The sequence below is a fragment of the Cimex lectularius genome, unplaced genomic scaffold (assembly GCF_000648675.2).
Source record: "Cimex lectularius strain Harlan isolate CLEC.00 unplaced genomic scaffold, Clec_2.1 scaffold99, whole genome shotgun sequence".
NCBI classification, from domain to species: Eukaryota; Metazoa; Arthropoda; class Insecta; order Hemiptera; family Cimicidae; genus Cimex; species Cimex lectularius.
In genome coordinates this window covers 594,790-611,405 of record NW_019392713.1, presented here as the reverse complement: position 1 = coordinate 611,405, position 16,616 = coordinate 594,790, and the positions used below count along the sequence as shown (strand labels likewise).

Sequence of the window (16,616 nt, the reverse complement as noted above, 5' to 3'; positions counted from 1 at the left end):
TATTCCGGTGTTTTGATTAATTTTCTACCAAACCATTAAAATTAATTTTTTAAATAAAAACTAATTAATTTTTAATCACAGTTAATTTGGTTTATATTAAAATAAGTATGTTGTAATTAATATAACGACAATAATACATGTAGTTTGAATAAAAATATCTTTTGTCTTCGACTGTACTCGATGCGACCCGACGAAAATCTGGACAGTTGGGATCGCAGAGCGTCGGGTAGGTTAGCGTGGCATAGCATCGGGTAGATGTGCACGGAGGTAATGCAACCTTATGGAAAATCGGAGTTTGGATTTGCGTCGGGTAGCATCGGGTAAATGTGTTTCTGGCTTAAGTGTGTTCCCGGCTTTAGGTCTATTGGTAAAATGCATGCTTAAAGCTCAATGAAAAAACAGTTCATGAAATCGAGCAAGTGTTCCGTCGGTATGGGTCTCCATTAGGCTAGTCGGGGAGGTGGTCTGGAAACCAAAGCTTTCGATAAAACATGACACTTTGGATTAATCCATCAAAATCAATCAGATTAAGGAGCCAAAAAAATCTTGGTACTTGTTCCACATAATGACCTCCATTCTACCCTTATTCTCTGTGATAAAGTAAGTCTGCCAAAACTCCTTAAAGGATGATTCACGCTATACCGTGTCGGGGCCGAGCCCGGGTCTCAACCGAGCCATAGCGTCCGAGTGGAGTCCGAGCCTTTATGCATGCTGTTCCGTAGTAGTTCCGTGCGAACCGTGGCTGAGTGTTGGTGAGTGGGTAACAAGCAAAATGCAATTTTCAGAACTTGAACTAGCAGCAATTGCCGTTGCACTTGATGAAGAAGAAAGGGAAAACCATGTTGATCGACTTCACACAGCAAAGAGGAGATGGGGCGTGCATCCTACTTGGCGAAAGCGAAAGTTGGAGGGAGAATTTGCCACACTATACAAAGAGTTGTTAGATGACGAAAGTAAATTCTTTGGCTATTTTCGAATGTCCTGGGAGTGTTTCAACGTTTTACTTCTAAAAGTGAAAAGTGGCCTCACGAAACAGAAGACATTCTTTCAGGAGCCCATTTCGCCATCTGAGCGACTAGCAGTGTGTCTCAGGTAAGTCAATAATAATATAGACAACCGGATCAGAATAGATAAGAATAAATAATAATTACCGACTTAAAATATGTATTTAAAACAAAAGTAACATACTTACAAATTTCACATGTATTTGAAACGTGTACAAATATTCTATAGTCTTAATAATGCTTTAATAGTCATGTTCATTGAACTGAGAAAAAAAAGTGCTCATCTCATTTTTTGCTGGTTGTTGTGGTAGAGCAGGCGAGTGATTTGGATGTGCGTCGGGTGTTGTAGTCCAGTTTGGATTCGGGTGGATTGGTGGAGCAGTTGATGTGGAACTGGTGGATGATTCATCTGCTGGGGATGTCTGCATTTGTGCGTACTCTAGATCCTGCACTATTGAAAAAATTCTTCCTTTTGCTAAATGCTGGTAGTATGGAGAAAACGTTTTTATTGTCGGTATTAAACCTTGGAAAAATGCGTCAATAGGGTGAGCGTCAGTTTGAGACTTTTCTTTTTTTTCAATAATATATCTCATTAAGGTATTCGATGCACTTTCCGTTGGATATTGCAGTGGTGCTTGTGACATTCTGCGAGTGTAGCGGACTTGATGATGTTTTCGAGTAGGTCTTGAAGTTGATACTGGTCGTGATAGAGATGATGGGCAACCATCAAGTGGTTGTGACAACGGAAGAGGTGTGGAAGGTTGTGGTTCCAATGGTACGTCGTTTGGCTGCACATTTTGTGAAGAACTGCCTGGAAGTTCCATACTGTCATTGGCATCATTTTCTTCATTTATCTCCGCTTGGTTGTTTGTATTTCCCGATTCGTTGTCATCTTCAATATTGGAAATTGTGTTACGCTCCTTAATGTGCGGCAGCAAAAATTCCAGAACATCTTCATATTTATATTTTTTGATGAGGTTAGGGCTTTGACCACTTTTGGTGTTGCGCTTTTTCAAATTTCTTTTGAATTGATCCCTTTTATTTGCCCACCGTTTTTTGCAATTTTGATCTGTAAAAAAATAGAAAAATTATCTAAACAGAATTATACGTAAATAAGTAACAACACAAATTATACACAATGAATGTTACTATAGAAGTAATAAATGTTTAAAGTTGTTAAATCTACTGTAGTTTTGTAAAGTTACAATATATAAACTAATTTAATTACCAAGTTCAAATTCATTATAATGTTACTAGTGGTACATGTTTTTTGTTGTGTTCCAGATTTTTGGCGACTGGAGATTCTTTCAAAAGTATTTCATACAGTTACCGGTTGGGTCATTCAACGGTATGCCAAATCGTAAACAGTACGTGTCGAACTATAGTCACCGAACTTATGAATGAAGTAATGCCACAACCAACAGAAGAATCATGGAAAGCCGTTGCAAGAGATTTCGAAGCATTATGGAATTTCCCCAACTGTATCGGCGCGTTAGATGGCAAACATTTTACTATTGAGGCTCCCGCAAATAGCGGGTCACTTTATTTCAACTACAAACATACTCATTCCATTGTCTTATTAGCGTTAGTGGATGCGCGATATAAATTCATTACAGTCGACGTTGGTTCTTACGGAAGAAACAGTGATGGTGGTATTTTTGCTCGCTCTTCTCTTGGAAAACGCTTAGAAAATGGTACACTAAACATACCCAGCGGGAAGTATTTACCTAACACAACGACCGTTGCACCGTACGTAATTGTTGCTGATGAAGCATTCCCCTTAAAAACTTACTTACTACGGCCGTACCCAGGGCGTCAATCAGCTGAAGATACAGGAAAAACAAGTTTCAACAATAAATTGTCATTAGCTCGGCGATTGGTGGAAAATGCGTTTGGCATTTTAACACAACGATTTAGAATTTATTGCAGAAGAATAAAAATGGCACCAGAGAATGTGGATTACGTTATTTTAGCCACTTGCGTGCTACACAATTTTTTACGTGAACGTAGTGACAGTGTACATTTACCACACAGTTATAATGACGGGACACAAAACTCACAACCACAACCATGTTTTGAGCCATTGCGCAGTCAACCAGGGAGACCAGCCGAAGATGCTTTTGCAGTGAGAGAGCTCTTTAAAAATTATTTGGCGACTACAGCTGCTCATGGAGTTGAACCTTAAATAGTCTATGATTACTAGGTATGAATCTAATTTCTTCGTGTCAATAAGCTATTATACTGCACCGGTTGAAAATTTTTGTAAATGTTATGAATAGTGCATCATCCGTAAGAGACGAAAATGTAAATAAATATAAATAATAAATAAATAACAGTTTTGTCGCAGTGAATGTTTTGTCTATTGTTCGTGAAATAAAAATTATCTTTACTTACCATTCTGTTGCAAATCTTCTGATATTTTCTTCCATATGGTGGCTTTGTGGTTGGCATCCAAATACTTTGGATGCGACATATCGTAAATGCAACTGTACTTCCGCACACATTCAATAAGAATTTCGTCATCCATTTTTAACGTTTCGCTGAGGAAGACGCAATAAAACTGGGGTAGACAACCGTCCCGGGCACGGGGAGAAATGTTCAGCCCCTTTTCTCACCGAGGCACGGCCGAGGCACGTTCCAAGCACGTACCTGGCTCGGGCGCTGCTCGGTACAACGTGAATGGGTGCATATAAAATAATGTCAATATTCTTTGACCGTGTACTCTCCGTGCCTCGGCTCGGCCCCGACACGGTATAGCGTGAATCATCCTTAACGCTCTGTCCACCGGAACCTAAGAGCCTCGATAGTCACAATTGTGTTTTCACAACACTTAGACATAGAAAAAGCTAAACCTTAATTTAGCCTCTATTGCATTAGAAGTAACCCTCCAAGAATGACGTACATAATTAATACAGTTAAAAAAACGTAAAACCAAAATGTTTCTGTAAAGAGGACCACAAGCAGCACTCGCTGCGCAAACAATGTTTCCGAGAATGGAACCCATCGGACGGTGCGACTAAATTACCTGGGTATGTCCTTAGACACAGGCATCAACAGATTATCTGATTATTTATAATTATTAGGTAACTTTATTATACCACAATAAATCTCCTAATTGGAATTAATTAATCTCCAAATACTACTAATACCTACGCAACCCACCCCACCATCCTCATAACTAAACTTCATTTCACAAATATTATTCATACACTGAAGATGGCGAAATGCCGCAACGCATCTGAACCAACAATAACCATCTGGCAGACCAGGATGATAGGTAACTCTGAAACGTTAGATTTATCATCTCTCAGACCACAGGAAGAAATCTCACAAATGATTTAATTTTTAAAAAAATACTAGATTTACATTCCATGTTTTAATTTATGAATATTATGACTTATTTACTATTAAACCGGAATGTAATAAACTTCTCTTCTATTTGACGATTGAATATTGAAATTGTATGGCGTTCGATCTGGCGGCCGCGTCGACGAGATCTGATTCAGGACATTTCGAAATGTTTGGAAAATTAAAGCGAAAAAGTGTCAATAAATAATAATCCGTTAGTATATGGGCGAGTGTGAAATGGAGTCGTGGAGAGTGGGAGCTTTAACGCCTCGTTTCGCTAATGTCGCAATCGTAACAATACCCAATTAAATTGCCAAGAGAGTATTAATCCCAAGCTATTATCTGCCCTGAACATCTCCGACGGGCCGCAATCCGTCAAACTAACGGATTATTAGAGTCGTATTATGCACGCGCCATTGTCTCATGGATGGGCGAGGCGTTTGGATTCATTTTTCATATTAAGAAGGCAGAGCCGTGAAATCGGGAACTTGGGAATGAGAGAAAATCCCAGAGAGCGCCTTTTCCCAAAACTCAAATGCACAGATTTGTCAACGAAACGTAATTTTTGTGTTTACCATAGGTGATTACAGAGACGACGACAGAAACTCTTCGTCGAGGTCATATCTACATGCAGGATTTAAATCATTAAACTTAATTGTACTTTTAATCTAAGGTCTTGGTTAATATTAAAACGCTAGTGTCACGAGCCGGATTCGTACCCACGACGTTCGGCTCAATACGCTGCTGCTCTAACCACTTGAACCATCCTGACTAAGTTATTCTCAGAGCGTGGTCTCCCTGGCTTTAGCCAAGGTCCTCCCGTAGGAGGCTTGGTAGTGGATCTCAACGCATTACGATGCTAAGGGAGGACAGAAATATTGTCATTGCTGCAAGACGAACCCTTTCCATAATGCCCGCCAGATACTAAATGATATACAAGATGTTTTGGCAAGGCCTTTATCAACAGACACGTTTCGTAATCGTATTGTGGGATATTGGCCTCACATCGTATGCCATTTTGAGACGACCTGCATCAACCTGCAATATCAGTAACTCAGGAGATATGGTGCAGCAAGCGCCTAGAACAGAAAAAAAATTGGAATACTATTATGTATGCTGATGAGTCCGCGTTCCTGTCTATATAGTGATAGCAGAAGAAACTGGAATTCACAAACAGAAACGCGACTCATTAGTAAACATAACAGCATTCAATTGTTGTACCCTTCTAGCCGATCGCTGTACCATATTCTCGTGAGTTGCAAGTGGCGCACTGTTGCTACAGGTCGTCTCAAAGGGGCACGATGTGCAATCTTTTGTGCCAAAACATCCTGTAATTCACTGATGAATACTGATGATGATCTGGCGGGTACTATGGGAAGAGTTCCGTCTTGCAGCAGTGACAATATTTCTCACCCCCCTTAAGCCGGGAACACACTTACCCGATGTTACCCGACGCCTTGCCACGTTTTGGAAGGGTGTGCACATCTATTCGACGTCAAGCGCACGCCACATACAGTCACACAACGTGCATCACAAATCAGTGTCACAATCGCAAAGCCTCTTTGGTTCTTAAAGCATTATTTTGACGCAAAACCATGTAATAAATTGTTAGTTAAATTTAATTTAATAACTCATGAATTTTTAACCTCGTTCAATTTGGTTTATACTAAAATTGGAATGTTGTAATTAAAGACGAAACTACATATAAATAGTTTGAAATAAACTACAAAAAGTATGAGTGCCCTGTTCTGAAGCTACTCGACGAATATGGTATGAGAAAAACCGTGGAATAACTGTTAGTTAAATTTTATGAGCAAAACCGTGTAATAAATTATTAGTTAAATTCATTATATCAAAAAATGGTTTTTCCGTGTTTGATCAGTTTGCTGCCAAATCATTCAAATTGTTTTTATTTATTTTATTTTATTTTATTTTTTTAAAATAAAAACTAATGAATTTTTGATCTTGGTTAATTTAGTTTATATTAAAATAAGTTTGTTGTAATTAATATAACGACACTAAAACATGTAGTTCGAATAAAAATATGAGTGTCCGGTCCTTTTGTCTTCGACTGTACTCGATGCGACCCGACGAAAATCTGGACGGTGGGGACTGCAGAGCGTAGAGTAGGGTAGTGTTGCACAGCATCGGGAACATGTGCGTGGGGGTAATACATCCTTATGGAAAATTGGACTTTGGATTTGCGTCGGGTAGCATCGTGTAGCGTCGCATAGCGTTGCATCGGATTAGTGTTTTCCCCGCTTTAGCGTCTTACTGCGCTGAGATCCACTACCAGGCCTCCTACTAGCATTTCCAGTCTCTCGGAATTGGGCTAAAGCCCGGCAGAACACGATCTGACCATTCTCACAATAAAATTGATGACCCATTCCCTACTACTACTAATATTGTGAACTTCTGGTTCAAGATGATGTCTTTCCATGTTTAAAGAGAATACAGCTGGATTAAAATGGAGAAAAGTCGAGTAAAGGTGTTTGTTTATAAAATGAGTAATCTTCATGTTTACTATTCTTAAGTAAATCCGTTATTGAAAAAGAGGATTAACTTTTTTTGGTTTGTGTTTCTAGCTTGCTTTGTCGAACTGGCAAGAATATATCGGTTAATTTAATTAAAATTATTAGAATGAGAATACATTACAAATATCTCTCTTCATTTTTGTGTAGTTTATATGGATTAAACTTTAACGACGCCGCGAGACTAGCCGCCAAACAGTAGCTAGGTTTGTATCCAGTTGTATCTTTAACCATGGAAAGACATCATCTTGCTTTAGCCCGACTCCGAGAGACTGGAACTGCCAATAGGAGACCTGGTAGTGGATCTCAAGGCAAAGGGAGTACAGAAATATTGTCATTGCTGCAATTAATTTCAACATAAATAATTGTAATGTTGCTTCCACATTTAAACGTATCAACGTTTTGTTTTACACAATCATATAAATGCAAATGTATGTTGTATGTTCGCAGTCTTTTCTGATATGATACTCTCAATTATGTTTAAAAATGATCGAACGCATTAAAATCAGTCAGAGTCCAAGAGTCGAACTTTTTGCGCTATCGGGTTTCTCAGAGGTGCGATCGTTGGCTCTCCGAGGTGTTTTCCAGTTAGTGAGATAAGCGATAGAGAAAAATGGCTGGTGGATTAAGCCGTTAAGCGGCTTCAAACAAATCGCCGTTTCCTTCAGATTTGGCAGTAGCACAGTAAAAGGGCGAATGACCCTCCCCCCCAGTAGCACCTGTTCCGTCCTGTGTAGTGTCCGGTCACCTTTGTCGTCGGCTATTTCTGCTCAGTCGAATAGAACATCGCTTTCTTTCAAATTTTCATCTCTCTTCACATAATAAATAGATGGATTACAAATGATTCCATTAGATATGCCAATCGGTGCATAAAAATGCCTGAATATTGATAAACGGTGTGAAGATCAAAAGAACGAAGACTTACTCCATCTTGCACTTTATATTAATTTTCGACAGTGTGAGCATTGTCTTGTTACGTAGAAGTATGTTAACTATTATGTTATATTTATATGTTATTATTTATCTATTATTACAATCACTATTAATTTGAAACCTGAAACGATGTCACCCTATGACAATACAATCCCTAACGGTTTGTCTCGTTTTTTATTTCGAGGGAAAGGAAATTTCAATTTAATTTTTTGACGATATGCTGAAATTTTAAAAAACAAAAATAAATTTTACGGTATACCTTTTAAAATATTCCATTGCATAATAAAACAATTTAAATATAATATTACATTCATTCACTACTTTCGTGGTCCTCTTGACCAATTAATGCATGACAATTAATTAAGGTTTTTAGTTGAGATGAAAAAAAGTTAATGGCACGAGAGGGATTCGAACCCACGACCTTCGGCTAGATTTTTTCAGGTGGTAGAGCANTAGCCCTAACTCTTTCCTCAACATCTCACCCTTACAATCCTCCACGCCGTTTAAAACGACGATGGCCTCGTGACCTTCTATCTAACCCACCGAATTAACTTTTACTCCCCCCCCCCAATTAAATAAAAGTTGGTTTCTCTCCCCACTGCCTCCTGGTCTGACAGGTCTGTCAGATTAGTTTATAACTAACTATTTGCTCAATGTATATTATGTACAGATAGCAATAAATAAAATAAATATAAAAAAAATACGCATTAATTAAATCAGACAAATATATTTCTTTTGTTAATTTCTGACTTGTCCTTATACTCTCATTCATAATAGATACATCCCACATCCTATAAAGTTGTAGGCTATTAAACGTTAGGATACAAGTTAGACATGTCGGCACGAATTGAAGCGTGTCATTTGTTAGTACTTTTCGAGTGCACATATAGCATTTTGAATGAAAGAAGATTAATTTTCCTTTTTTACTAACTTCTGGCATCTTACAATTTAACACAACAGACAACCAAAACCTTTATTCGAGTTAACATCTTACAAACTTCGCGAATACCCCTAATATTTCGGTAACATCGGACCTTTGCGAAGTCTTGGGGGGCAGCAGCGGGCACAGATCGCCGTCCTGGTACCTCAGGGCTATAGGGATTTTTAAATGTCTAAACTGTTTATGTGTATTTATGCTGTGCCTGTATTGTATTTTGCTGGAATGAAAGGAAGGGGTTGTTTAACCCCGCCTCGAGGAATATCGAATACTATGGGGTGAGTTGTGACGTCTGCAGAGTGAAAGGAAGTTATTAGCGAAAAATGGAGTAGGTTCTACACTGTCCGAAGAAGTACTCCGGGGGTATGAATATGACCAGAATTTTATGTTTGTGGTGCTGTATGTATATGGATTGCACTTTTTGTTTCTATTCTGTGTTTGACAACCTGAGGAACAAATGAGAGGCGAGTAATGTTGTATAGGGGCCAATGTTAGGTGTTGGGTCGAAAATGTCACATTGCTATCCGTTAGGGTGTAGGTTACCAACATGGCAGCTATGAATTTAACAGATGTTTTTTGTTTACATGTATTTTTATTCTGAAATACGCATTAATTAAATCAGACAAATACATTTCTTTTGTTAATTTCTGACCTGTCATTATACTCTCATTCATAGTAGATATATTCCTTATCCTATAAAGTCGTAGGCTGTTAGACGTTAGGATACAAGTTATCTATATCGGCACGAATTGAAGGATGTCATTTGTTAGTATTTTTCGAGTGCATAGATAGCATTTTGAATGAAAGAGTTGATTAATTATCCTTTTTTATTAACTTCTGGCATCTTACAATTTAACACACACAAAAAAAAAAAAAAAAAAAAAAAAAACCAACAATAACAAGTCATGAAGGACTGCTATAGCTTTATTTTTCGTTCTACCAATCGCCACGCGCAGCATTTCGAAAAAATTAACGTTAAACATACTAAGAAAAGAAGGGGGCGTTCACGATCTTACACTGGGCATTTCTCTATTTGAGTTAACATCTTACAAACATCATGAATACCACTATTATGTAATAACATTTTAGTTGATTTGCAACTCAACTGTTTGAATAGTTCGTCTTGTACTTTTGTAAGGAGGCCTGCGCTTCATTCAGCTTACTGGGTGCTAGGGTTGGATAATGGATGATGGAAAGTTGGATATGCATCGGGCTGCATGTTAGGATGTTAGATTAGCTTTTTATGGAATGTGTAAAATTTGTTGGGATTAGAGTTTTAACCAAGGATTTTTGGAGGTCAGAGAAGCTAAGTTGCTAACTTAGTAGGGAGCATTGACAATGGTTCTGAGGACTTTACATTGGTAAGACTGTATTCTGTGGATGTTGGACGGTTAGCGGTGTCTGAGTTCTAATCCATCCTTCTAAATCGGTTTCGGTATGGTTGCGTTAGTTCGTTTTTTGTTAATTAGTGTAATGTCCTTGATAATACCACAGGGAACCTTCCCCTTCACACAGGGACATCACAAAGTCTCTTCAACCCTGGTGCCTGGGGGTAACCAATGATGGAGTAAAGATGGGAACATCTGTCCATGATAATAATTTGTACAGTAGTCCGAAGCTTCTGGTTAATTCTAGTCTTTTAGTTCGTGTATGTCGGTTGCAGGTTAGACTTGAGATGCAACATTTTAATGTGGCTGAAATAAAAACAGCCTACACGATAATTTCAATTTAATCGTAGTACAATTAACATGCATTTATTGTTTCAGGCCGAATTCAGAAAACTTTAACGATGGAAAACCCATTATACGAGAAGCGTAAAAATATTTCGTTCTCCGAAAATCGTAACTTCGCGTATGTGAGTTCGCCTATCTTTTGATGTGATGCCGAATGCAAGGCAATTAGGTCGGAAATCAGTGTTAACCACCCCCCATTAGGCTGTGTTGCGTTTTAAACGGACAGGAATAAAATTTAATTGGTCGGTGGAAGACATCTGCCGGCCGTCTTTAATGGGTGGATCCCGGCCAAAAGTTTAACGGCTCATTTTAGCCTTCTAAATCTAATGCCATTAACGTTTAAAGACGGCAGGCCGGAAGGGGCCGCAAATCAATCTAAAGAGCTTTCTTATGTCTCATCCGTGATAAATACTTGAATTACTGCTGCAGTTAATAAGAGACAAATTTATCTAGCTTGAGGCGTGTCGCCTTGAAGAACTTTTTCATACCCGTCGATGAAAGCTGACGATGGTTGAGACAGTTTTCTCACATTGATGGTTTTTACAGTGAAAGTAAATGTTTCATAATTCAGACATGAAACCCACTAACTCACCCGCTAAAACGAAGATCATCAGTTTATTAAGACCGTAAAAACACTAATTGACGTAACTCTTGAGGGTTCGGTCTCACCGTGCTTAGGCGAAAAACATAGAAAGTTCATTCTTACAGCACACGAACCTGACAGAGTCCGCCAGGATCTCCTACTCCGACTATTGCCATTTGGGGACATGAGTAACACAGGGCAACGTACTAGGAGTTATTTATTATTTATTTATTTATTTATTTAGTTATTTATTTATTAATAACTCCTTTATTCCCTGCTTCTCCCTCCACTCTCCTTTCATTCTTTGCCGATCGGAGAACCTCCTGGCAGATGTCTGCGAGCAGCCGACTGGAGCGAACATTTGTGTGCCATTTCCCCTTCGAAGCAAGATTTCTTATACAATATTTCTCAAGGGATATGGATTAAAGAGGCGGCCTCATGGCCTTACTCGGCACCTCGACCTGAGTAGATCTGTGCTCCTCTGTTGGCTTCGTTTAGGCATCAGATTATTTTTAACCAACCACCTTAGTGTAGGACCTTTTCCTCTCCTAGTTGCAACCATCTGTACCCATAGAAACCTTCACAAAAACATAAAATGTATTTTGCGGTCTCCTCCTCTTCCTGGCACAGTGTTTGTTCAGTTTGTACTCCGGTGCATGTTCCTTCTTAGGTGATAGAGCCAGGAGTCCAACAAGAATCTCGAATTTGCTGTAATTACCTTCTAGTAATTCCTTTGTAAATCTTTGAATGGCTCGTCCATAAATCTCTTCGCGTGCCTCATTCCTGGGGCATCGTTCGCTGGTTTTTAAACTCACCAAGGATCCATTTTAATCCATTATCCTCTTTTGTGGCACGATGCTAGGCCACAGTAGTCTTCGGGATCTACAGTCCATGTAGCTCCCTCTTTGGCCTACATGTCAACCTTTTCATCTATGCTCCGAATGCCCAGGAGCTCATGCCAGGGTCAGGCTATTAGTGTCGCTGACTCCACCTGGGCGTCCATGCAGTTCCAAACACTTGTCTTTACCTTTGCCTGCGGCAGAGTCAGAGAAGATGGCTATCTTCCGGGAATCTGTTCCCCGCCTTCTCATTAACTTAGCTAAGTGTTCAATTGCCATAATTTCAGTCTGGAAAACTAGCATATTTACCTCCTCTGTTTACGGTCACTTCAGTCTTCGGATTCATCCCGAAGACTCCACCTCCGTGCCGTTGTCAGTTTTGGAGCCGTCAGTGAACTAGTAGGTATTTTGAATGGATACGGGTATACCTAAAAATGGGAAACCTGGGTTCCCTCTAACTAAATTACTAGTTACCCTACTAACCTCGACGTGTACGGAACAACGCACACAACTAAGGCGACATGAGTTAAATAGATGCTTGGGACAAATTATCGACACTCAAATCTTACACTAGAACATCCGATCATAACTGTGGGACGCCGCTAAACCTTTCCTCATCCAAATAATTCAATCTTTCCGATTCAAAGTCCTAAGAATCATAGTCGATGCTCCCTACTGAGTCTACATCACCCTTCACAATGATCCGAAAATATCTTTCATACGATTTCGACATTTCCAAACTCTCCTCTCGCTCGAATCGAATAATCCAATTCTTTTCCAATAGAAACCACCCTATAACCTCATCAGTTAACTGAAGCGGAGATCGCCTTGCTACATCCTAGTCGAGGATTAAACCTTATTGAAAGCCGGGAGAAAAACGTCGGTTGTTAACTCCCTTCAGGGCTCATGACCATTTTAAATAATCACATAAAATAAATCGTGCACAGATTGTAATAAATATAAATAATTAAAAGCAAAATTTCTGGGACCTTCAGATTTTATATTTACATGCAGTCTTTTACCACATATCTCTTTAAAATTACCAAAATTGTAAACTGAATTCAATATAAAACGCTTGTTGAGTCATTTATAAATTAGGGCCTTTTTGTACACAGTTCCGGAGATCGTGAGTGGAACGGCTGTGAGCTCGTTACCCGGTTCGGCGCCGTGCGCACCCGCCCCCGCCTCGAAAAAGCGAAGCCGGAAGGACTCGCCGAGCTCCGACGACCGTTCTTCTGAAGAAGGAGAGAGGAAGAGGAAGAAGGCCAGGACCACCTTCACCGGCCGACAGATCTTCGAGCTCGAAAGGCAGTTCGAGCTTAAAAAGTACCTCAGTTCCACGGAGCGGTCAGAAATGGCCAAACTCCTCTCTGTCACGGAAACCCAGGTATGCCATTGTTTTTTCAAATGTAAGCAAAGTAACAAAGAGAAGGACATTGCACTCGCTTTCGATATTTATCGTTTGAGGAAAACGTTTGTTTTCTCATTGGAAGCTAACAATAAGAAATGTAGAGTATTTCCGTTTTCAATAATTTACCTTTTGGTCCTGAACTGTTCAACCAACAATTTTCTCTATCTGCCAACCCGCTTTTGTTTGAAGTATTTCCGCTAATTACTGTTTTAACTACATTAAGAAAGGTTGATAATGAGCAATTTGTAGTGAAATCTGGTTGGTTGTTCGAATGAATCATGTTAATGTTTGAAACGATTACAAAAAGAATGCACCTTAATAAGTAGTAAGAGAATTTCCGGCTATCTTCGATTTCATATTCAAGTTTGCGGATGGACCGAAACGTACTGAAGGAGTAGGATTTTTACAGTATTATGTGCAAAAGAAAGAAAATAAAAAATACAATTTAAACCATATTTGCTTAGTAGTCATAATTGAAATTGGAAAATTCGAATGGTTGTAGGTTGAGATGACGGGTTGGTGGTGTCCGAGAGGATCGAAGTGACGATAGTTCAAGTCGTTAGAGCAACGGCGTATGGAGCCGAAGGTCGTGGGTTCGAATCTCGCTCGTGGTACTAATTTTTCATCTAAACCATAAACGTTACATACAAAAAATAATTAATTGGAATGCAAATTAAAGAACAATCTTTCTATTTAGTCGGCAGAATGTCGGGATACGAATGTCAATGAAAGGCATTTTAAAATGGAATATGGAAAAGACGAATGTTCTTATTTTGAATGAGCTCCATAAGAGCTTCGTATAAAAAAGCATCGAAAAATTTTGTCTGATGTCTAACTTTACAGGATATGGAAAATTGCACACAAATATGCCGAAAAAAAGGCTGGGCGTAATTTCAACCGGATACGTGGCCACGGGGGTATAAAAAGGAACGAAATAGTCGATAAAATAGCAAAAAAAATCAGAACGAAAAGGCGAAATTTTGGAAATTATGATACCAGTCAAAAATAAAGCCAAAAGTGAAGAATATGAAAAATGGGACCAAAAAACGTAGTTCTTAATCAACAGGAATCTTCTATCTAGATATGGACCCAACCGTTAACAAAATACTGTGGTTTCATCAGTACCGGCTAACTAAAGGATAGTGTACTACATTAAACAGGCTAAGATAAAACCACGGAATATTATTGAAAAAGAATGGACAATCATTCGTCGAAATACATGCAATATTAATCTGTTTAAGTTTTAGTGGTCAATTGACCAAGTTACTTCTTTCAATTAATTTTTTTTTTAATGTAAGGTCTTGGTTGAGATAAAAAGTCGGTGTCACGAGCGAGATTCGAACCCACGACCGTCGGCTAGATACGCCGCTGCTCTACCACTTGAGCTATCGTGACCTCGATCTACTCGGACTCGTTTTATCTCAACGAAAAACCTTAATTAATTGAAAGATATTAATTAATCAAGCGGACCACGAAAACTAATGAATTTAATAAGTTCAAATGATGTATACCTTCACTAAAGCTCTCAGTGGCCATTTCATTTGTCGCCGAGAATCAAATAGATTACACGACATTTGAAAAATGGCAAAAAGGAGAGAAAACTCAAAAGGTGGGGTTGAGATAGGAAGTTGGTCAAACAACTGTTCGAATTTTCACTCTTTTTGCAATTTCCAAATGTCGTGTAATCAGGATTGGATTCTCTATATGCAATATGTAGGAAAAACACGATTTGGAACATATAATAATGTCGTGTTTAAAATATAATATAAAAAAGACGATGTTAGATGAGCTTTACAAAAAAAGATTCTATAGAAAACCGCTTAATTATAAAACTCTATTACGACTTAGTACCTTAGAAAAATACACTGTGATATTGTAATTTATTAAATTATTTGTGTGTTCTTAGGTGTGTTTATTTAGTTGTATATTTATTTGTTTTACCATTTCATATTGGTAATTTACTGTTTGGGTGTCAATATGTGTGTCTATATACAAATGTATATTTATTAGTAAAGATGCACTGCACCATGCAAAAAATATGTTCTGATGCTACCCGACGAAAATGGTGTAATTTTACGAGCAAAATTATGAAATAAATTGTTAATTAAATTTTATTAGCAAAACCGTGTAATAAATTGTTCCAATTTTAGTAAATGTACCGCCGAAGCGAGTACAATAAATTGGTAGTTAAATTCATTATATCAAAAAATCGTATTCCGGTGTTTTAATTAATTTTCTACCAAACCATTAAAATTATTTTTTTAAATAAAAACTAATTAATTTTTAATCACAGTTAATTTGGTTTATATGAAAATAAGTATGTTGGAATTAATATAACGACCATAATACATGTAGTTTGAATAAAAATATGAGTGTCCCGTTCTTTTGTCTTTGACTGTACTCGATGCGACCCGACGAAAATCTGGACAGTGGGGATCGCAGAGCATCGGGTAGATTGCACGGGGATAATACAACCTTATGGAAAGTATTTTCTTCATTTTCTAATTTGATGTTGGCCAGGTATGTACATCTCTAGTGAACTTCACTTCACGAAACCAATTTTTCTTTTCGCCGTTGAAAGCAATCTGATCGCTGCTTTGCCATTTCTTCAATGTCTTCCTCATATTCTTACTCAGAACTATCGATTTCACGAATACTGCTGTGATATACTCTGTGTGACTGTCGCGTGGTCAGTGCTTGCGTCAAGCAGATGTGCACACCCCACCAAGATGCTATAATGCGTCGGTTCAGTTGTGTTCCTCGCTAAATAATCACTCAAGGAAATTTTACCGTACTGTTTGTACTCTGACAAACCCACTTGTAAAAGTTATATTACCCCCTATTTTATTCTCCTTCGGACGAAACGAACGTCCCACATCCAAGAAATCAACATGTCTCCAGTTGTCAGTAAAGTTGCCGGAACTTGGTTCAGGTCATCGTCAAAGACGTGCACTTCGTTGTATGATAATTAGTTAATATTGACATTTTTAGATTATTAAGATACTAATTTGTCAAGCGGACCACGAAAACTAATGAATTTAATAAGTTAAAATGAAGTATACCTTCACTAAACCTCTCAGTGGCCATTTCATTTGTCGCCGAGAATCAAATAGATTACACGAAATTTAAAAGATGGCAAAAAGGAGGGAAAATTCAAAAGGTGGGGTTGAGATGGGAAGTTAGTGTCCGAGTGGATCGAGGTCAGGAGAGCTCATGTGGTCGAGCAGCGGCGTATCTAGCCGAGGATCGTGGGTTGGAGTCCCGCTCTTGACACTGACTTTTTATCTCAACTAAAAA

At 38.5% G+C, this 16,616-nt stretch overlaps 2 protein-coding genes across 2 annotated transcripts in view; both read left to right on the top strand.

Annotated features, from left to right (window-relative positions):
• The window catches only part of LOC106673053 (NK1 transcription factor-related protein 2-like), a 197,396-nt gene that overhangs the window by 91,890 nt on the left and 88,890 nt on the right, over positions 1 to 16,616 (top strand). The window contains exon 2 of the mRNA XM_024226432.1: positions 13,024 to 13,295. Coding sequence (XP_024082200.1) covers positions 13,024 to 13,295 — 272 coding nt within the window. The remainder of the gene's footprint in view (positions 1 to 13,023; positions 13,296 to 16,616) is intronic.
• Positions 624 to 3,532, top strand: LOC106673083 (protein ALP1-like). Its single transcript, XM_024226431.1, has 2 exons — positions 624 to 1,092; positions 2,289 to 3,532. Exons 1-2 carry the CDS (start codon positions 773 to 775, stop codon positions 3,187 to 3,189), a joined length of 1,221 nt encoding a protein of 406 aa, XP_024082199.1. The 5' UTR covers positions 624 to 772; the 3' UTR covers positions 3,190 to 3,532.

Bases quoted from the DNA above. Each gene is read 5' to 3' on its own strand.
- LOC106673083 (XM_024226431.1), top strand. From the start codon at position 773: ATGCAATTTTCAGAACTTGAACTAGCAGCAATTGCCGTTGCACTTGAT. The intron at 1,093-2,288 runs GTAAGTCAATAA...GTTGTGTTCCAG, and splicing joins CGACTAGCAGTGTGTCTCAG to ATTTTTGGCGACTGGAGATT.